This window comes from Rhineura floridana, chromosome 17 (assembly GCF_030035675.1).
Source record: "Rhineura floridana isolate rRhiFlo1 chromosome 17, rRhiFlo1.hap2, whole genome shotgun sequence".
In the NCBI taxonomy this organism is placed as follows: domain Eukaryota; kingdom Metazoa; phylum Chordata; class Lepidosauria; order Squamata; family Rhineuridae; genus Rhineura; species Rhineura floridana.
Genome location: NC_084496.1, coordinates 20,641,830 through 20,661,477, shown reverse-complemented (window position 1 = coordinate 20,661,477; position 19,648 = coordinate 20,641,830). Strand labels below are relative to the sequence as shown.

Below are 19,648 nucleotides of genomic sequence, written 5' to 3'. Positions count from 1 at the left end.
AAACTGGCTTAGCGTTTTAGTCAAGCTGCTGTCTCTCAGCTTTGAAACCTGTCTGCAGTACGGGGTAATACTGTTCTACCTTAAGGGTTGTAATAATGAATGAGAGAGGAACATAAGAAGGTACTTTATAGTTTGTCAGTCTAATCCAGTATTGTTTCCCCTGACTGGCAAGAGCGCTCTAGGGGTCTTGAGTAGAGGTTTCAACTTTCTACTTGATACTTTTTCACTGGAGATGTCAAGAATAGGATTGACCCTGGGATGTTTTACATGCAAAGCATGTCTTCTACTGAGCTACGGTCCCTTCCCCTAAAGAGAAAGAATTTTTTTTTAAAAAAGGCCCAGCAACTTATTGTGAGAGAACCACATCATTACACTTGAATCCCTAGAGCTCAGGATGGGATACATTTTATCCTCAAGAAGTCTTCTGAAGTTGGTTAGGCTGTGGGTTTTATCCAACAAAATTATCCAGTTAGCGCAAGGATTTCCACTTGTGCCATGGGATTTCCTCTCTCTTTTCTCTCCATGTACCCCCATCTTTTCTAGGGTTTCCCTCAACCCTCCTGAGTAGATGGGGGGCATGCAGGGAGGGGAGAGGAAGAAGTTTCATTGCACAGGGCTGATGGGACGATTTAGTTGGATTACAACCCTGTGGGAGCACAGCTGGCACAAAGTGACCCAGTGGGTATAATTGGAGGGTTTTAAACCTAGGTCTCTCCAAACCTAGACCCTCTCCAAGAGGGTCCTTTCCCAATATATTTGTGTTTTCAATGCTCTTGGAGAGCTACAGAAATGCTTTATTGCTATTAAATGATAAGAGCAGTTCAATAGGCTGACTTTGAGATAGTGGTCTGTCCTATGCTGGATGAGCATCTGTCAGGGATGCTGGAATTGCACCTTGCGGATCTCACAGTCAGCAGGGCATTGGACTAAATAACCTTCAAGATCCCTTCCAGCTCTGATTATTAAGTGTAAAATGGTAGTTTTATATTCAAAATGTGGATTTTTTCTCACTCTGAAGAAAAAATGTCTTAGCTACACACAGTTGTTCATATATTCCTTTTCTGTAAATTTGTAGACCTGATCTATTAATGCTTCACTGGTTAGCTGTACAAGTCCCTGTCGGAAACACCCACTGTCATGTGGAAAATAGTGAGCTGACAGTATTCTTTGATCATTCCCAGTCAGTCTGTGAATCTAGTTTCAGATTAGTTAGTACTGTTGTCATTACGTTAACGCAGAGATTTTTATTTCCATCTATATCTGTCATGACAGACTTTGTGCTGAAAAGACAGCTGTACATCTGCTTGAAATATTGTCATCGTCATTCTTAAATATTTGAGTGGTACCTTGGTTTGCTTTAAATTCTTTCCAAAGAAATGGGAAACCTAATCCGTTAGTTGGCTTGCCCTCTAAAATTGAACAAAACTAATTTTCTGAAGAGAACCTAGTTATCTAAGCTGTTTTGCTCTAAATATTTGTACACGTATCTGTGTCGTTATTTTTTGCTGCTTAGCTGGCCAATTGCAACACATCCTTTCCTATAGACAGGACAGTTGAATTTTGTTTGTTACTAATCCACACAAATATGTATGCCTTTTCAGCTTGATTTGCCGTGTCTATTACATGTTTACTTTACATACTGAATATTTGTTCGTAGTTTGTCTTGAAATCTCTTTAATCAACTCCATTGACAGACTGTACCAGCTTAACTTCTTCATGCTAACTGTAGCTTAACCTAATATTAGATTTATAAGGTTTTCAAACAGTTAAAGCAGTAGAAGGTTGTGGTAGCAGGTGAACTTCAGTAATGTATTTGCTAAAGGGTAATTTTAGATGCCGGAAAGAAGCTTCTGGCAAAATAGTTTTGTTGTATGTACATGTTTTTAATGGTGTCTTATTCATCAATGCAAATGGAGACTATGCAGTGTATTGAAGCACTGTAGCTGTTTAACCCACTATTTCATGGAAATTGGTTTTCCCTTTATTTTCTTGTGTGGTATTTGTTTTTCTTCTCTTCAGTTAGGAGGAAAAAAAGGGTCACAAAGATCTCAATGTTTCTAGTAAACTGTGAAAGTGTTCCTCCTTTTTTGGAGGAATCTCTGTTTTGCTGCATCTCAGATGGAGAATCTTCCATTTATTGGAAGATCACTTAGGAAGTTTTTGGTCATATTCTCTGCCCCCAAAAAGTCACCCAAAGCAGTGCACAAGTTAAAGTAAAACACGCACACACAAATTGTTGGAGTAAAAATGTCTCATACATGTTGAGTAGTATTTGTTGAGCACTTTTTGAAGTGGAATATCAAAGAACTATTACACTTAATAGCATACAATGCAGAATGTGTATGTGCCTGTAACCGTACACACCACCTGCTTTATCCTCTTGAATGAGTGCATTTAAATATTTTTCAGTAGTACATCTAAATATTTTTCAGAAGTACACAGATTAATTGAAGCCTGCAACCAAAGAGCTGTTTAGACTAACCCAGAGGTTTGCACTGGCCTGGTGATTTTTTTTATTTTACTTTGAATATCTGATCACCAGAATGACCTTTGAAATTGCTCAGTTTCAAAACCTGTTTTACCATTCATAGGGCATTATTCTTTGAGACGGATGAGTCTAAAACCACCTTGGGGTCATAGAACTTGTTTTATGGTTCTTTGGGTCCTTACCTATATTTCTGAAGATCCTGTCTGCAGTTACAGTTTCAAGGGGTATGGGGCTTACATTAGTACATCTTGAAACGTATGATTTTTTGAAATACTTTATTTGGTGTAACTTGTTATATATCTGATTCTGTGTTATGTCTCTTTAGAGTAGATGTGTAGTTTCTCAAATGAAGTTGGATTTCTTTTTTGTTCTATTTGCCATATTTTATTGAATAGATCTGGACACAGTAAGGCTGTTTCTAGACCAATCTGTATTTAGTTTCAGGAAGTAACTGTGCTGTGACAGTATGACCTCTCTGAATCCAAAGAGAATGGTGGGTGCTTGAAACAAATTCCCTACATGAGGGGCAATCTTCTGTTGTGCTTTTAATTGAAGGTTTTTTACCCATTGTTGGGTGAGGAGAAGAGAGAAAACTGTTTCTTGGAAACGGGTAGGAATTCTATACAAAAAGCTGCTTTTGTATGCTTTTAGCAGTTGTTTATGGGAACATATTGTGAAGGTCAATTGCTGCCTTTCTGAACTATAGAGAAAAGGAAGCCAACTGTTGGGGTGACACGTATGGGGATTCTAACTTAATAGATGGTACAGTTTATATTGCAAAGTACCCTTGTAGCTCTTTTGCAAGCAGCACTCTGAAGTACATAGATATATTTCTCTTAATTACTCAGGTATTGGAGAGAAATATTCAACATGGGAGCCAACCAAACGAGAGTTAGAACTGCTTCGACACAACCCCAAGCGGAGAAAAATAACTACAAACTGCACCATAGGTAAGTGAGTCTTCTTTTACTACACCATTCCACAATAGCATACACTATCCATGTTTCATAACATTTTTCACCTTCGGAGCTTAAAACACATATCCATTATCTATTATTTTCTGACCTGCCCTATTCGTTTGATGGCAGTTTGTCTTCAGTCATCCCCTCTGTCACTTAAAATACTGAAGACTGTGAATCTTCATTGCAGGAGACTTGAATTCGTTTTATGCTAATCTCTGGAAGCAAATTATTGCTGCTGCCACTAACGTGTGCAAATGAAATGACCCAATGGGAAAAAATCCAAAAAGCTCCTAGGGTCTTGCTTATCTTGTTTCAGCTCCTGTGGATTTGATTACAAGCAAGTTGTGCCAGTACAAATTACATAGCCAAATCAGAGCATCAGTTAGCTTGACTTGTAACACACGTCTCTCTCTGTTTGCTTTAGCTTGTGACAGAAGCTTCAGATGGAACCCTCAGACTTTCTCATTTCTTCATAGATTATGTAATTTGGTGATTTCATATTTCTGCTTTTTAATTATTTGTATGCTTACTCCAGACCTAAAGGAGCACTGGTCTGAAAGGCTGGTATGACTTGAAGTTGCCAGGAAAAGAGAATTTGCATAAAACTATTATACTTCTACTCTTTTTTAAATAACGGATGATCTGCCTGTCGGTCATTTGAGCACTGCATAGAAGTGTCTTTAACTATATTCTGTGTGGTGGGGGAATGATTGCATTTACCTGCCCCACCCCAGAGACCACCTGATACTTACATCTGACACGACATTTCTGTAGAAGTCCAATTAATGGGAAAAAAGTATACCCCCAGTTCTCAGGGGGTAACAATCTCATAGATTTGGGACTACACATATTTGAGCCTTCTTTAAAGTTCAGGGTGAAGACAGCAGGTGGATCTAAGAGCCAGATATGTGAGCATAACTCATAACGCATTCAGTGCATATAGATTCTGTATAGCGCAGTACAGGGCATTTGTCATTGATCATTTGTGGTTAAAGCATGATAAAATTTAATTATCACTGCTGTCAATGTTGAATTACAACATGTATTAGCAGGAAGCTAATTAATTTTCCTGTGCCCCTTGTAAGCCATGGGTTGTTGGAGCAAAGATGCAACAGCACTAGCAACAGAGACCCAAAGCTTCATTATAACATTATAGCTAGAACTGCATCCACACTGCAAAATTGGTGTAGTTCAGGTTTGGCAGAAATTTCTGCCAAAAGTGCAAGTGTCTTTGGGTGTGTGAGAGTGGTTCGTCACTCAATCCAATTTTTTAGTTTTGTGGATGATTCAGCTGTATTCAATTCTCTGTGCTTTTTTGTTTTTAGTCAGCTATCCTTTAACTTCTCTTTATAAGCTGTTTAAAAGTTAGTCCAGTAACTGTGGGTTGGTTTCAACACTGAACTACCAATGTGAGATACAAAGTTGCCCTGCAATGCTTTGTGCCATGTAAGAATATTACAATTGATGAACAATTAATACCATTCAGATGTCAAGTGAGGCCATATATGCCATCCAAATTGTACAGCATACAGTTCATAGATTCATAGAATAGTAGAGGAAGGGGCCTATAAGGTCATCAAGTCCAACCCCCTGCTCAATGCTGAAATCCAAATCAAAGCATTCCCAACAAATGGCTGTCCAGCTGCCTCCAGTGTCGGAGAGCCCAGTACCCCTCTAGGTAATTGTTCCATTGTTGTATGGCTCTAACAGTTAGGAGGTTTTTCCTGATGTTCAGTCAAAATCTGGCTTCCTGCAACTTGAGCCCATTATTGTGTGTCCTGCACTCTGGGACGATTGAGAAGAGGTCCTGGCTCTCCTCTGTGTGACAGCCTTTCACGTACTTGAAGAGTGCTATCATATCTCCCCTCAGTCTTCTCTTCTCCAGGCTAAACATGCCCAGTTCTTTCAGTCTCTCCTCATAGGGCTTTGTTTCCAGTCCCCTGATCATCCTTGTTGCCCTCCTCTGAACCTGTTGCAGTTTATCTGCATCCTTCTTGAAGTGTGGAGACCAGAACTGGACGCCGTACTCAAGATGAGGCCTAACCAGTGCTGAATAGAGGGGAACTAATACTTTCCATGATTTGGAAACTATACTTCTGTTACTGCAGCCTAAAATAGCATTTGCCTTTTTTGCAGCCACATCACACTGTTGGCTCATGCTCAGCATGTGATCAACGACCATTCCAAGATCCTTCTCACATGTTGTATTGCTGAGCCAAGTATCCCCCATTCTATAAGCGTGCATTTGGTTTCTTTTTCCTAGGTGTAGAACTTTGCATTTCTCCCTGTTGACTTTCATTCTGTTGTTTTCTGCCCAATGCTCCAGCCCATCAAGGTCCTTTTGAATTTTGTTTCTGTCTTCCATGGCTGTGCCCCCCAGTTTTGTATCATCTGCAAATTTGATAAGCATGCTCTGTACCTCCTCATCCAAGTTGTTAATAAAAATGTTGAAGAGCACTGGGCCAGGACCGAGCTCCACTTGTTACTTCTCCCCAGTTTGAGAAGAAACCATTGATAAGCACTCTTTCAGTATGATTCTGGAGCCAACTGTGGATACATCTGATAGTTGTTCCATCCAGCCCACATTTAGCTAGCTTTCTAATCAGAATATCATGGTACACTTTGTCAAAAGCTTTGCTGAAGTCGAGATACATTATGTCCACAGCATTCCCACAATCTACAAGGGAGGTTACCTGATAAAAAAATGAGATAAGATTAATTTGGCAGGATTTGTTCTTCATAAATCCATGTTGGCTCCTAGTAATCACTACATTGTTTTCAAGGTGCTTACAGATTGACTGCTTTATAATCTGCTCCAGAGTTTTTCCAGGGATTGATGTTAGGCTGACTGTTCTGTAGTTTCCTGGTTCCTCCTTTGTGCCCTTTTTGAAGATAGGGACATGAGCTCTCCTCCAGTTATCCGGCACTTCACCAGTCCTCCATGATTTCGCAAAGATAATAGACAGCTGTTCTGAGAGTTCTTCAGCCAGTTCCTTCAATTCTCTAGGACAGTGTTTCCCAAAGTGTGGTATGCGTACCCCTGGTGGTACGCGAAAGGGCTTCAGGGGATACGTGGCCGAATGGTTTTTTTTGTACTTTATCATTGGGTTTTAGTGGCAGTTCTTGTGATTTCTCCAGTTTCTCACACAATCATGTGAGGGAAGATCAATATAAGAAGGGTTTATCCCGATGTTATTCAACGTGTAGTCTCTTTCGCTCTTAATGCATTCCTTGTATTTTCGTGCACCCCTCCAGTTTCTCATAAGACTCGGACTCCGTCGCAATGACTTTGGCCACCAAAAAACGCTTCTACAAACAGACAGATGGCGCCACAAAAATATTTATGCATATGCTCGACTACAAAAATGTTCACAGCGGGAAGCTGGGCAGTGGGGTTTTTCCTCTATCTTCAGCCCTGCAGTGGCCATCTCGCCAGCCACTTCCCTCTTGGGGAATCTCCCGTTCTTTGGCTGACGAGCGGTTTTTCCCCCCATCCTGCCTGGCCTGCCCGCTCATCAGCTGTGAATTTTAGGTGGGAGGTTTGTGATGAGATGGATAGTGACTACACACAACTCCTATTTCATACTGAAGTGTGTTGGCTTTCGCGGGGAAAAGTCCTAAATCACCTGTTTGAGCTATGAGAAGAACTTCAAGTTTTCTTGGATGCAACTTGTAACCTGTGGGACCGTATGCATGACTGGAACTGGTTATGTAAATTAGTATCCATTGCAGATATCTTTGCTCATTTAAATAACCTTAATTTCTCCTTGCAAGGAAAACTCACATCCATCTTCCCAGGTTCAAGACAAAGTGAGCACGATGATCTTAAAATTGAAGCTATGGCATAAACGTCTCAGTCTTAATTAATGTGATTCCTTTCCATGTCTTCAACAAACTCGGCTAACAAACTTGATAGTTATGTATTGCAAACTATGAAAGAACACTTGGAAAGTTTACAGAAAGATCTTCGAAAGTATTTTCCTGAACCAGACCGCAGTTTTGAGTGAATAAGAAATCTTTTCCTCACGAGTGTTCATACATTGCCAAATAATCTCTCAAATGCAGAACAAGAACAGTTCTTGGAGCTGACTTCAGATGGTTTCCTGAAAGCAAAATTTGAACAAAAAGAACTGACTTCATATTGGTTAAGCATTAGTTCTGAATATTCAGCTCTATCGAATAAAGCTGTTAAGTATCTTCTCCCCTTCCCCACATTGTATTTGTGTGAGGTAGGATTCTCTGCACTTGTGAACATCAAAACAAAAGAACGAAACCGAATTATTGATGTGGAGCCCCATCTTCGTCTTAAGATCACAAATATCGAACCGGATATCGCCACACTAATATCTGGTCACAAGCAGTTCCATTTCTCCCATTAAACAGTTGTTTTGTATTGACAATTTTAATACCAAAAAAGTATTACTCTTTATTTCCAGAATGGTTTTTTTTGTTTGAATAATAGTTATTTTAATTATTATTATATGAATTATTTCTATATTTTTGAATATATATTTTTGTTATATAAATATTATTTCTATTAAAATGTTTATTACTTACTTTGTATTTATTTTTTTACAAACATTTCATATGAAATTATAGGAATTACGAATGTGTTATAATACCTTACCTCTCTATTATTTTTGTGAAAGTTGGGTACGCTGGTAAAATCAATGTCTCAAAAGGGGTACGCGCATGTTGAAAGTTTGGGAAACACTGCTCTAGGATGCAGAACACATTTTTGGCTGTGTTGCAGTTCCAAAATACCATATGTTCATGATACAGACATATATGTAGAGGTGAACGACCAGCTAAATTGATCTGCCCCCAGAGACTGATGAAATTTGAGGGATTTCTGAATGCTGTGGGGAATTTTCCAGGTAGTGCTGCTGGTGCTGCTGTTGAGGCCCAGGTTTCATTATGAAACAGTGAAATGGAAAGGGCCATTAACATGATTGTTCCTAAGCACCCTCTCCAGCCACGGGGAGTCTGAGAGCCTCCTTGGTTTACTGAAGAGCTTTAGGCGATGAAGCAGGCCGGACGTTAGCTAGGGTGAAGGTGGCACAAGTGCCGGTGTGAATGTAATCAAAGAGAGGTATGAGTACATAGCTGTTCCTACCACATGTCAGTGGCAGAGAGATCCCATGTCTCGGCCTTTGTTATCCTCTGTGGAGCTGTTTAGAGTGGTAAACTGGGTGTTCCACAGAGTGGTATTATCAACAATGAACCACTCAGTAGCTTGTTGTGAGAGATATGCGAATCACTTCCAGGGAAAAATTACTCAGATTCATGCTGAACTTGATGCTTCAACTGGTTCAGGCTTGTTGGAGATCCCTACACCATTATTATTATTATTGTTGTTGTTGTTTCCATTTATAGATGGCTTACTATCTATAAGTAATATCTTACAATCTATCTCCAATAGAATACACAAGGTACAATAAAAAAACAGACCATGGAGGAGGGCGACAAGCAGGTAAAAGGTTATCGCTCCCCTCGTGCGGCTTGCTGCCATTTCTCTTGCCTTTCCTTCCTCCTTGGGGGGGGGGCGGTGGGAGCATCCGCCAGCTGCGAGGCTCCAGGACTCAAGCCTCGGCAGGCCTGTGTGTCCATTGTTCTGAAGGTGGAGCATCTCTCCAGGAGGCTGGTTGTGATCATAGAGCAGGACGGGCTTTAGCTGGGAGCTAAAGAGGGTGGCTGTTGTGTTGATGGGGGACTGCATGTGACCCCCACAATAGGGAAAATCAGAGGCCCACTCTGTCTTGTCTGCATAGCTCTAGTGACTGGTCCTGTGGCCAGGAGGACCTGCCTCTCAGGGGGCCCGAACATCTGAATGTGACCCTTGGCGATGGAGTTGAAGCACCATCTAATTATAATGAGTTGCAGTCTGAGGATGTGGACAGGATTAAATATAGGAGGCGAAGGAAGAAAATGCCTCTGTGCACAGAATAAAGCTACATCTTTTCAGCATTCTGGTCTTTGACCTCCTATTTGTGCTCCCTGAAGGAAGAAAATGCCCCAACATCTTGAAACCTAGGCCAAACGTAACAACATGTTTACAAGCTTCTGGACAGAATATAACAACTTTATAACTTTTTCACCAGTGTGCCACTGGCCAGGGAATTACCTAAGAAAAACCTTGCTCTGGTTGGTACAATGGAAAAAGAACCCAACAAGAAATTCCCCCCAGTGTTCTTCGTTTTCAAGAAAATTTGATATAAAGTTACATGTCAAAAAATGATGGGCAGTGATTCTCCTTTCTTCATTGCATAACAATGCAGCAATCTCAGATGAGAATTCCAAGCCTGAGAATTCTTTCTTACATATAATCAAAACATAATATGTCATCACTCAGCCTTCATTGAAGCATTTGTAGTGCTGCATCACAATTCAGGCTTTGCATGAAGGGTAGGGAAGCAAAAGAGAAGGCAGGTTGCACAACATCAGTGGCTGTGACATAGGAACAAGAAGGGAGGGACACTGACAGGAGAAAAATTGTGGTTTGAAAGAACAAGAGAAGTCTGAATAGATTGTCAAGGGAGGAAAATTGAAGGGTTTTAAAAAAAATTAACAAATGAGGTGGGTACAACACAGAAGCTAACACAAACAACAGTGCCTTTCCCAACTCCCTTCTTGCTGTATTCAAACCCTTGTTCACTCTATGCAAACTTTTATTTAAAATCACAATTGAGTGTCTCTCAATCCCTGCTTCACTCAAACCTCTGGCATTCTTTAAAACTGCAATTTTTCTCGTGTCTCTCAATCCCTGCTTCATTCTGGCATTAACTGCCATTTTTCTCTGTGTCCCTCAATTCCTGCTTTACTCAAACCTCTGGCATTGTTTAAAACAGCCACTTTTCCGTATTTAGTGTAGCTCTTTCTCACCATACTCAAATGTCTCCATCTTCCATTCCTCAGTTGCCTCATGAGAGAGATAAAGGATGCGAAGCCCTCAATATTCCATAGTACCTTCACACAATGTATTTCATTTCTGGTACCATGTGTTGTCTTCAACATGAAGTTCCAGATTCAGTGTAGTAATTTAGAACATATTTTATTAACAATCCAGCACCCATATACAGTATGTACAACATTTGAGAACTTGACCTTCTCTAGCTGAACAAGGGTAGTCTGTGTGCTAGGGGGACTTGAGAAAAGGGAGGAGGAAGGGAGGAAAAAGCGGTGAAGGTGAAAATAGGGGTGCAGATGGGGGTTGCAAAAAAGGAGGGAATAGGAGGCATGGAAATGGGGATGAAGATGAAAACAGGTGAAAAGCAGGACTGCAGAGTAGAAGTGGTTTCAGAAGGGTTTGGGAAGGTGAAAGGCGGTTAGTAGTTGCATGGGGTAAGAAGGGACAGCTCTGGGGGTGGTAATGTAGGGAGAGTGGGAGAGTTAGAATGTGTGGGAGTTGACAGGTGGAGCAAACAGGCACAGCCCCTAATATGATGATAAAATTAAAAGTGGCATGGACGCCTGTGACCAGATGGCCTCAACATGCAGCTCAAAATGTATGCTCATACAGTCCCTCCCCCCCCTCCCCCGGATATAGTGGACACTGCCTCTTTAATTGCCTATTTTGCTTGAAAGCTGAACAACCCATAGTGGTGTGAACATCTCAAAAGATGTCTCTTCTAAGTAGACATGGGTCTAGATTTGACAAAATCCTGATTAGGTCTAGAGACACATGGCCAGCTTGCCAAGGACCTCTAGAGAGGCAACCTCAGAATTGGTAGGGCTTGCCACTGCTGACTCCAAGAAAAGGAGAAGCTGTTATTTTTGTATTTGCTCTAATGACAAAAATTGCTGCAATGATGTGCTTTGTGTAAACTTTGCTTTGTCAGAAAGGGCATCTTTCTCCAGATCCTATGTAAAGCATTGAAGTACATGGCATACAATGTCAATATTTTGCAACTTCTGCTTCTAGAATCCTAGTGCATAATGAAAAAGCTGCACATGTGTAAATTTGGGATTGTACAGCTGCAATGTAAGTTCAAAGAAATAGTTTATACAGAATAGAAAACAGGAGAAGCGATGTGTGAAACCATGCCTATACTCTGAAAATGATCAAGTTTTTTGGAGATGGTTTAACTGACATGCTGCTAGTTTACTTTGAGACTTGACGTTTTTCACACTGTATTATGCTGACCTGGGCTGACACTTGAAAGCGTTTAGTGCTGTTTAAATGTGTTTTGATTCTGTGAAAGCTTCTGCATCTTTCACCTACATCAGTGCACCATAGTGTGTGCACATGCGTATGTATGTGCATGTCTAAATCCTGAAATTCAAGGGATAATTCAAGGGAAATGACTGATACTTCTGCAGGCATGATTTTAATAATATCTTCTACTGAGTCTTCAAGTCTATGTCAAGATTTAAAAGGGTCTCAGTGTGTCAGGCCCAGGATGTGACTCAGGAACCAGACCAACGGCTGTAGTTAATTCGTGTTTTATTAGGGTAATGTCCAAACAAAGACTGCGTTTTCTCATGAAGCAATACAGGGATACAGGTCCTGCGGCATTGGGAGAAAGTTGACAGAGCAAGGGACTTCTTCCCGCCTGTTCTTTAAGAAGGGGCCAAACGGGCGCGCAATCTTTCGCTCCTCCTTAACTGCCCCTCAGGTACTGCCCGCCTTCCCCCCCTTCTCTCCTGTCTTTTCAGCTGTCTGCGTGTGCGCGGTGAGGGGGGAAGCATCACCCCCTCCTCTTCTGAAGTTTCCGATTCCAGGATGGGGGATAGGGGAGGGGCTGATGGTAAACTGCCTCCCCGCTTTTCGGCTGTGAGCAGCCCTCCCTCTTCCCCCTCTTGCTCTGAGCCTGAAAGAGGGGGAGGCGTGAGAATGTCCAGGGAGGGCTCAGGCTCCCCGTCGCTAAGCGACCTTATCACTGGCAGTTCCTCTGTTTCGTCTTCGCTCCAAAGGGGGGAAGTTCCTCCCCCTTCCCTCTGCCATCCATCCGAATACTCTTCTCCCAACTCTCTGGGATCCAGGTCCCCGGGATTGGGACCCCAGCTCTGCCTTCCGACACCATCCCCCCTCCCAGGCTGTGCCCCCCTCCCCTTGTCTGGCTTGGGACGGTGGGGAAAACGTTGATGGAAAAGTTTTACCAATTCTGGAGCATGCACATCAGCTGCATCTTCCCATGATCTGTCAGCCACCCCATAGCCTTTCCAGTGAATCAAGTACTGCAGCTTGTGGCGTCTGATCCTGGAATCTAAGATCTCCTCAACTTCAAACTCAAGCTGCTCATTTACCAGGAGTGGAGCTCTGGGAGGTTCCTCCGGCCGTAACTCACTGGGAGGAGCGGCTTTCTTTAAGAGGGATCGATGGAACACAGGATGTATTTTAAACGTGTCAGGCAGCTTCAGTCGGTACGCCACGGGATTGATTTGAGTTTCTATTTCGAAAGGACCCACCCTCTTGTCTTGTAATTTTCTACATTTGCCCGGCATCTGGAGGAAGCGGGTGGACAGCCATACCTGGTCTCCCGGTTGAAGGGGGGGGGCCCTCCTTACTGTGCAGGTCAGCAACTCGCTTGTACTCCGTTTTGGCTTCGTTTAACTGCTGTTTCAGTGTCTGTTGCGCGGCTTGCAATTTCTTAAGGAAGTTCTCAGCTGCCGGTACCAGCATTCCTTCTGAGCTGCTTGGAAAGACTTTAGGATGGAATCCATAATTAGCGAAGAACGGGGTTTGTTGAGTGCTGGAGTGCAGAGAACTGTTGTAGGCGAACTCTGTAAAATGCAAATATGATACCCAGTCAGTCTGTTGATAGGACACATAACTTCGTAAATATCTTTCCAAAACGGTGTTCAAGCATTCCGTCTGCCCATCTGTCTGGGGGTGATGGGCGGAGGAGAGTTTTAATTCCGTCTGCAACTGTTTCCACATTGCTCTCCAAAATTTGGCTGTGAACTGAGTTCCTCGGTCTGAGACTACGCTGTTTGGCAATCCATGCAGCCGGTAGACTTCTTTTATGAATAACTTGGCCGTTTCTTTAGCCTCTAAGGCCCCTGCACAAGGAAGAAAGTGTGCCATTTTGGTAAGTAGATCCACCACTACTAAGATGGCTGTCATTCCTTGGGACTTGGGTAGATCAGTTATAAAATCCATGGAGAGGTCCTTCCAGGGTTCGTGTGGGACAGGCAACGGTTGTAACAGTCCTGCTGGTGTCCCTGTTTGTGTTTTTGTCCGCAGACAGACAGAGCAGGACTTTACATAACTCTCAATATCCCGACGCATTTTAGGCCACCAGAAGTCCTTGGCCACGTTCTGAATGGTCTTGTAAATCCCAAAGTGTCCCGCTGTGATGGAATCATGACACTGGCGTAGGATTCTGAGCCTTAATTCCCCTTCTGGCACATATCTGGCGGTTTTGAACCATAACAGTCCATTTCTCCAGTGAAAGGTTACTTCTGAGTCTTGACCTTGTCCCGTCTCCTGCTGATATTTTAGCATGTCTGCATCTTCTTGTTGTGCCTTTTTGAGTTCCTCTTCCCATGAAGGCTGGCATACTCCCAACGTTAATTTCTCTGGCGGGATTATGTACTGAGGCTGGTCCTCGGATTCACTTTCTTTGTATTGTGGCTGTCTGGATAAGGCATCCGCTCTCTGGTTTTTGGCTTGGGCATGGTAAGTAATCTGGAAGTTAAACCTAGTGAAGAACTGGGACCATCTTATCTGTCTCTGGTTCAGCTTTCTGGCTGTTTGGAGGCTTTCAAGATTCTTGTGGTCGGAGCGCACTTCAATTCGATGAGAGGTCCCCTCTAGGTATTGTCTCCAGTTTTCAAAAGAGTCCTTGATGGCCAGCAGCTCCTTCTCCCAAACTGTGTAGTTCTTCTCTGCAGGCTTTAACTTCCGAGAGAAGTACGCACAGGGGTGCAGCTTCTTGGTCTAATTGTAGCAGGACCCCCCCGATGGCAAAATCTGAAGCATCTGCTTCCACTACGAAAGGGCGGTTCGGATCAGCAAAGCGCAGAATGGGCTCAGTAGCAAACCTTCTCTTCAGCTCCTCAAAGGCCTCGGTGGCGTTCTCTGTCCATTGAAACTCCTTCTTCCCCCTTAAACAGTCAGTCAGAGGAGCTGTTAATTTGGAAAACCCTGGAATGAACTTTCTGTAATAATTGGCAAACCCCAAAAACCGTTGTACATCCTTTTTGGTGACAGGTTGGCCCCAGTCCAATATGCAGCTTACTTTCCCTGGGTCCATCTCCACGCCTTCCGCTGAGATTCGATATCCAAGGAAATCTAGAGACTTGAGGTCAAATCCACATTTCTCTAATTTAGCATACAGGTGATTTTCTCTCAGTCTCTTCAACACCGTCTTCACATGCTGGTCGTGGTCTTCCTGGTTCTTTGAGAACACCAGGATATCATCTAAGTAACAGATTACATACGTGTCCAACAAGTCTCTAAACACGTCGTTCATGAATTTTTGAAAAATTCCTGGACTTCCACAAAGCCCGAACGGCATGACCAGGTATTCATACTGTCCGTAAGCGGTCAAGAATCCTGTTTTCCATTCATCTCCCTCCTTCATTCTGATCAGATTGTACGCTCCTCTCAAATCCAACTTCGTGAAGATTTTTGCAGAGCGCAGTCGGTCCAGCAACTCTGAGATCAGGGGCAGCGGGTAGCTGTTGGGGATGGTGATCTGGTTCAATGCGCGATAGTCGTTACAGGGTCTGAGTCCCCCCCCCGTTCTTTTTCACAAACAATAGTGGCGCTCCAGCAGGGGATTGTGAGGGGCGTATGAATCCTCGCCTCAGGTTTTTATCCAGGAATTCCTTCAGGGCCTCCCTCTCATTCTCTGTGAGAGAGTAGATTCTCCCTGATGGGATGCTGGCTCCTGGCACTAGGTCAATCGCACAGTCGTAAGGGCGGTGTGGGGGGGGGGGTAAAGTCTCTGCCTCTTTTTCATCAAACACATCTTTGAATTCTTCATACTTTGGCGGCAGGGTCACTTGCTCGATCTCTTGCACTGCCCCCGCTAAGGTGTTCTTGATTCCTTCAGGTTGACAGTTCTCCTGGCAATACTGTGAGGTGAACCACACCACCGCCTCCTTCCAACTTATTTTGGGTTCATGCTTTGCTAGCCAGGGCATTCCCAGAATCACCTCAAAGTTCGAGAGATCTGACACGTATAGCGAAATGAACCCTTCGTGCCCAGGGATTTGAAGTTTCACTTCCTCCGTGGCTTGTGTCACCCCTCCTGACTTCAGGGGTCTCCCATCGATAGTCTCCACAGCTAGGGGAGCGTCCAGTTTCCACCGGGAAATTCCATGACGCTTGACTAACTTTGCATCAATAAAATTTGTGGAGGCTCCACTGTCAATTAAGGCAGTGGAATTAAACACCACTCCTCTGGAAGTTGTAATCCGAATAGGCAAGACCAACACCCCCTTTGAGGGAGGTTGGATCGTTGGGGGGCCTTTATACAACGCTGCCCCCAGTCCACCGGCCTGCACGTGGACTGGGTGTTCTAGTTTCCCGACGGCTCGGCTTCCCCCCCTTTCAGTCCACAGTCTCTGGCCACATGGCCCGGCTTTGAACAATAAAAGCATAAACGTTCCCGGCGTCGTCTTTCCTTTTCTTCTTCCGACAGTCTTGGCCTAGCCCCTCCCTGTCCCTCAGTTGCATTACCTGCCATCCCTGCAGTGGGAAGGGTCTTGTTGCGGGATGCCGAGGCTGAGTATCTCAGGACCTCCTGGTTCCTTTCCAGGCGCCTTCCTTCCATCCGGTGATATATCTGTAGGCATAGCCGTATGAGCCCTGGTAGGTCAGCGGGGGGGGAGGTCCTGGCCAACTCATCCAGGATTTCAGCATTTAATCCACTCCGGTACATAAACATCAGGGCGGCGTCATTGTAACCAGTTTCCTGGGACAGAATTTTAAAAGCGTTAGTGTACTCGGAAACAGTCCCTTTAGCTTGCTTCAGAGCGCCTAGTTGCCGCGCTACTGTTTCAGCCCTTTGCGGGTCTTGAAACATCTCGGTCATCTCCTGTATAAATCCTCTGTACCTTCCTAAGACAGTATCCTTTGTCACGAGATACGGAGTCACCCATTTTGCAGCTTCTCCCTCCAGGAGGCTAATCACGAAAGCTACTTTAGCCCCATCGTCTGGAAATTCCGTGTGCCTGACATCCAGATATAACTCACATTGAGCCACGAAGGTTGCCAACTGATCACTTTGTCCCGCATATTTTGGGGGCAATCCAATGGGAACCTTTACTACGGCAGCTGGAGGGGCTGTTCGCATCTGGTCTATCGTGGCCTTCAAGGTTTGATTATCCGTCTTCAGTGCCTTGACTGCTGCTAGCAGGGCTTGAACATCCGTCTGCAAATCAGCTACCTTAGTCCTCAAGAGTTCCACTTCTTCCGTCTCAGAAGTGGGGTTCGTCCCCCCCGCTGCTCCCTTTGACATCTTGTCCCAGTCAAGTGAAGAGAGCGTTGAGGGTGATTTAGGTGGCTCTGTCAAGCTGTCAGGCCCAGGATGTGACTCAGGAACCAAACCAACGGTGGTAGTTAATTCGTGTTTTATTAGGGTAATGTCCAAACAAAGACTGCGTTTTCTCATGAAGCAATACAGGGATACAGGTCCTGCGGCATTGGGAGAAAGTTGACAGAGCAAGGGACTTCTTCCCGCCTGTTCTTTAAGAAGGGGCCAAACGGGCGCGCAATCTTTCGCTCCTCCTTAACTGCCCCTCAGGTACTGCCCGCCTTCTCCCCCTTCTCTCCTGTCTTTTCAGCTGTCTGCGTGTGCGCGGTGAGGGGGGAAGCATCACCCCCTCCTCTTCTGAAGTTTCCGATTCCAGGATGGGGGATAGGGGAGGGGCTGATGGTAAACTGCCTCCCCGCTTTTCGGCTGTGAGCAGCCCTCCCTCTTCCCCCTCTTGCTCTGAGCCTGAAAGAGGGGGAGGCGTGAGAATGTCCAGGGAGGGCTCAGACTCCCCGTTGCTAAGCGACCTTATCACTGGCAGTTCCTCTGTTTCGTCTTCGCTCCAAAGGGGGGAAGTTCCTCCCCCTTCCCTCTGCCATCCATCCGAATACTCTTCTCCCAACTCTCTGGGATCCAGCTCCCCGGGATTGGGACCCCAGCTCTGCCTTCCGACACAGTGCCCAGAAGACTTGGGGCTACTACATCTGACAGAGAAAAAACTTGTTTCTTCCACAACAGTACTTCAGGCCTTTTACTGAGGAAGAGTGGAAGGAAAACCATTGTCCTTCAGCCTCAATTTTTTCAAAAGGCAGATAAATACACACCTGCTTCCAAATACACTGATTCATCTGCCTTGGAACTATAAATCTTCTAAGAGGTCTGCAGATGAACATTGCTATTATTTGGACAGTTCCTCCTTTGCGTGTGTATTCGTTGTTGGCCATTCAGTCATCATGGCTTGCTTGCAGTAGACATTAGTGAATTATGAAGATGATGCCATTTTTCCATATAAATATGCTTCAGAGCAGCTCACAGCAGAACAAAAATGCAAACAGTTTAATACTAAGTCATTTCAAAATAATAATCCAACAAATAACTCAGTAAGAAGTAAGAAGTGGAATCTTCCAAGCTTCTGTGTTGGGGTCAGTGCTTTTTAATTTGTTCATAAATGATCTGGAGTTAGGGGTGAGTAGTGAGATGGCCAATCTTGCTGAAGGCATACTTTTTCAGGGCAGAGAAAAGTAAATCTGACCGAATAGTTCCAAGAGAGTCTCTCCACAATGGGCGAAAGTGCCAGAAAGAAAAAAGAAAAAGCCTAATGCAGTTAGTTCAATGAAAGTAAATGTAAACTGATGCACATCTGGACACAATCCTAATTTTACATATATACCATAGGGGTCTCAGCTTGTAGTGACTTAACAGGAAAGAGATTGGTTGATAGCATGAAAACGTTGACTTGGTGTGTGGCAGCTGTGGGGGGAAAGGTAAATTCCATGCTAGGGATAGTTAGGAAAGGGTTCAGAAATAAAACTGCCATGGTTTTATACAAATTTATGATGTATACACTCTTGGGATATAGTTCTGGTTATCAGATCTTAAAATATTGTACAGTAGGTCCCCACTCATATGGCAGGTTAGGTTCCAGACCCCCGCCGGAAAGCGGATCTGCTGTAGCACGGGGGTCTGGAACCTAACCCGCTGATCGTACCAGAGAAGATCGGATCTTCCCCTCCTCCAGCGCGACCAGCTGGAGTGTGTGAGTCTGACCGCCCCCGAGGAGATCAGCTGTAGCATGCTACAACTGATCTTCCCCTCCTCCAGCACTGGAGTGCGAGGAGCTCCAGCCCCCCCTCCAACAGATCGCCCCGCTGGCGCCGTATTAGTGGAACGCCAAGAAGCGAGGCCTTACTGTAGAACTGGAGAAGGTACAGAGAAGGCCAAACTGTTCAGGGACCCTAAAGCAGTTCTTCAATGATTTGGAGATTTTTGGTTTAGAAAAAAGGCTAGTAAGAGGAGACATTATCAATAATTATGACATTATGCATGATATGGAGAAAGTGGGTAAGGAGAAGCTTTTTTCTCATAACATGAGCACTTGGGGTCCTCCAGTGAAGCTAAAGGGAGGAGGGGTTCAGGAAGGGACAAAAATACATATTTCACACAACTTACAAAATTTGAAGATGCAGTGTCTGCAACTTGTTTAGATGACTTTAAAAGTGAGTTGAACACATTCATGTTGGATAATGCTATGGTCATGGCTGTTAGCTGTTTTCAGGGTCAGAGGAAGTGTGCCTTTGTATCAGTTACTGGGGAGCTGCACAGTATCTGCTGTTGTCCTCGTGTCTTGCTTGTGGACTTCCCTGAGGCCTCTGATTAGCTACTGTGGGAAAAGGATTATGGACTAGATGAGCCTCTAATTAGGCAGAGCCCTTCTTGTGAAGAAGAAACAAGTGTGCACAGTCTTCTGAAGAACTGGCAGGGTATCTTTTTCTTACATGTTCGTGACTGGAAACCATAGTACTCAGTGAAATATGAGGATGGCAAAATGGACAATCTGTTTTCACATATTATGGTGTACTTTTATTTATGCTTGTATAGGGAAAATGTATGTTGAATTGTTGTTGGAATACATGGATTCGACCTTAGGGTTAATGTGACAGTACAGAATACAGCAACAAAACATAGCCAGCTAGTTTGCAAACTTTAAAGCAATCTTTGCAGACATGACTCTGAATAAATCCTGGCTTCCAGTTTAAGACTTAATTGTCCTT

The 19,648-nt window shown here is 43.9% G+C and overlaps 1 protein-coding gene across 5 annotated transcripts in view; it reads left to right on the top strand.

Moving 5' to 3' along the window:
- The window catches only part of USP22 (ubiquitin specific peptidase 22), a 150,748-nt gene that overhangs the window by 58,573 nt on the left and 72,527 nt on the right, over positions 1-19,648 (top strand). For all 5 annotated transcript variants that reach the window (XM_061599742.1, XM_061599741.1, XM_061599743.1 and 2 more), the window contains one exon: positions 3,337-3,438. In XM_061599742.1, coding sequence (XP_061455726.1) covers positions 3,337-3,438 — 102 coding nt within the window. The remainder of the gene's footprint in view (positions 1-3,336; positions 3,439-19,648) is intronic.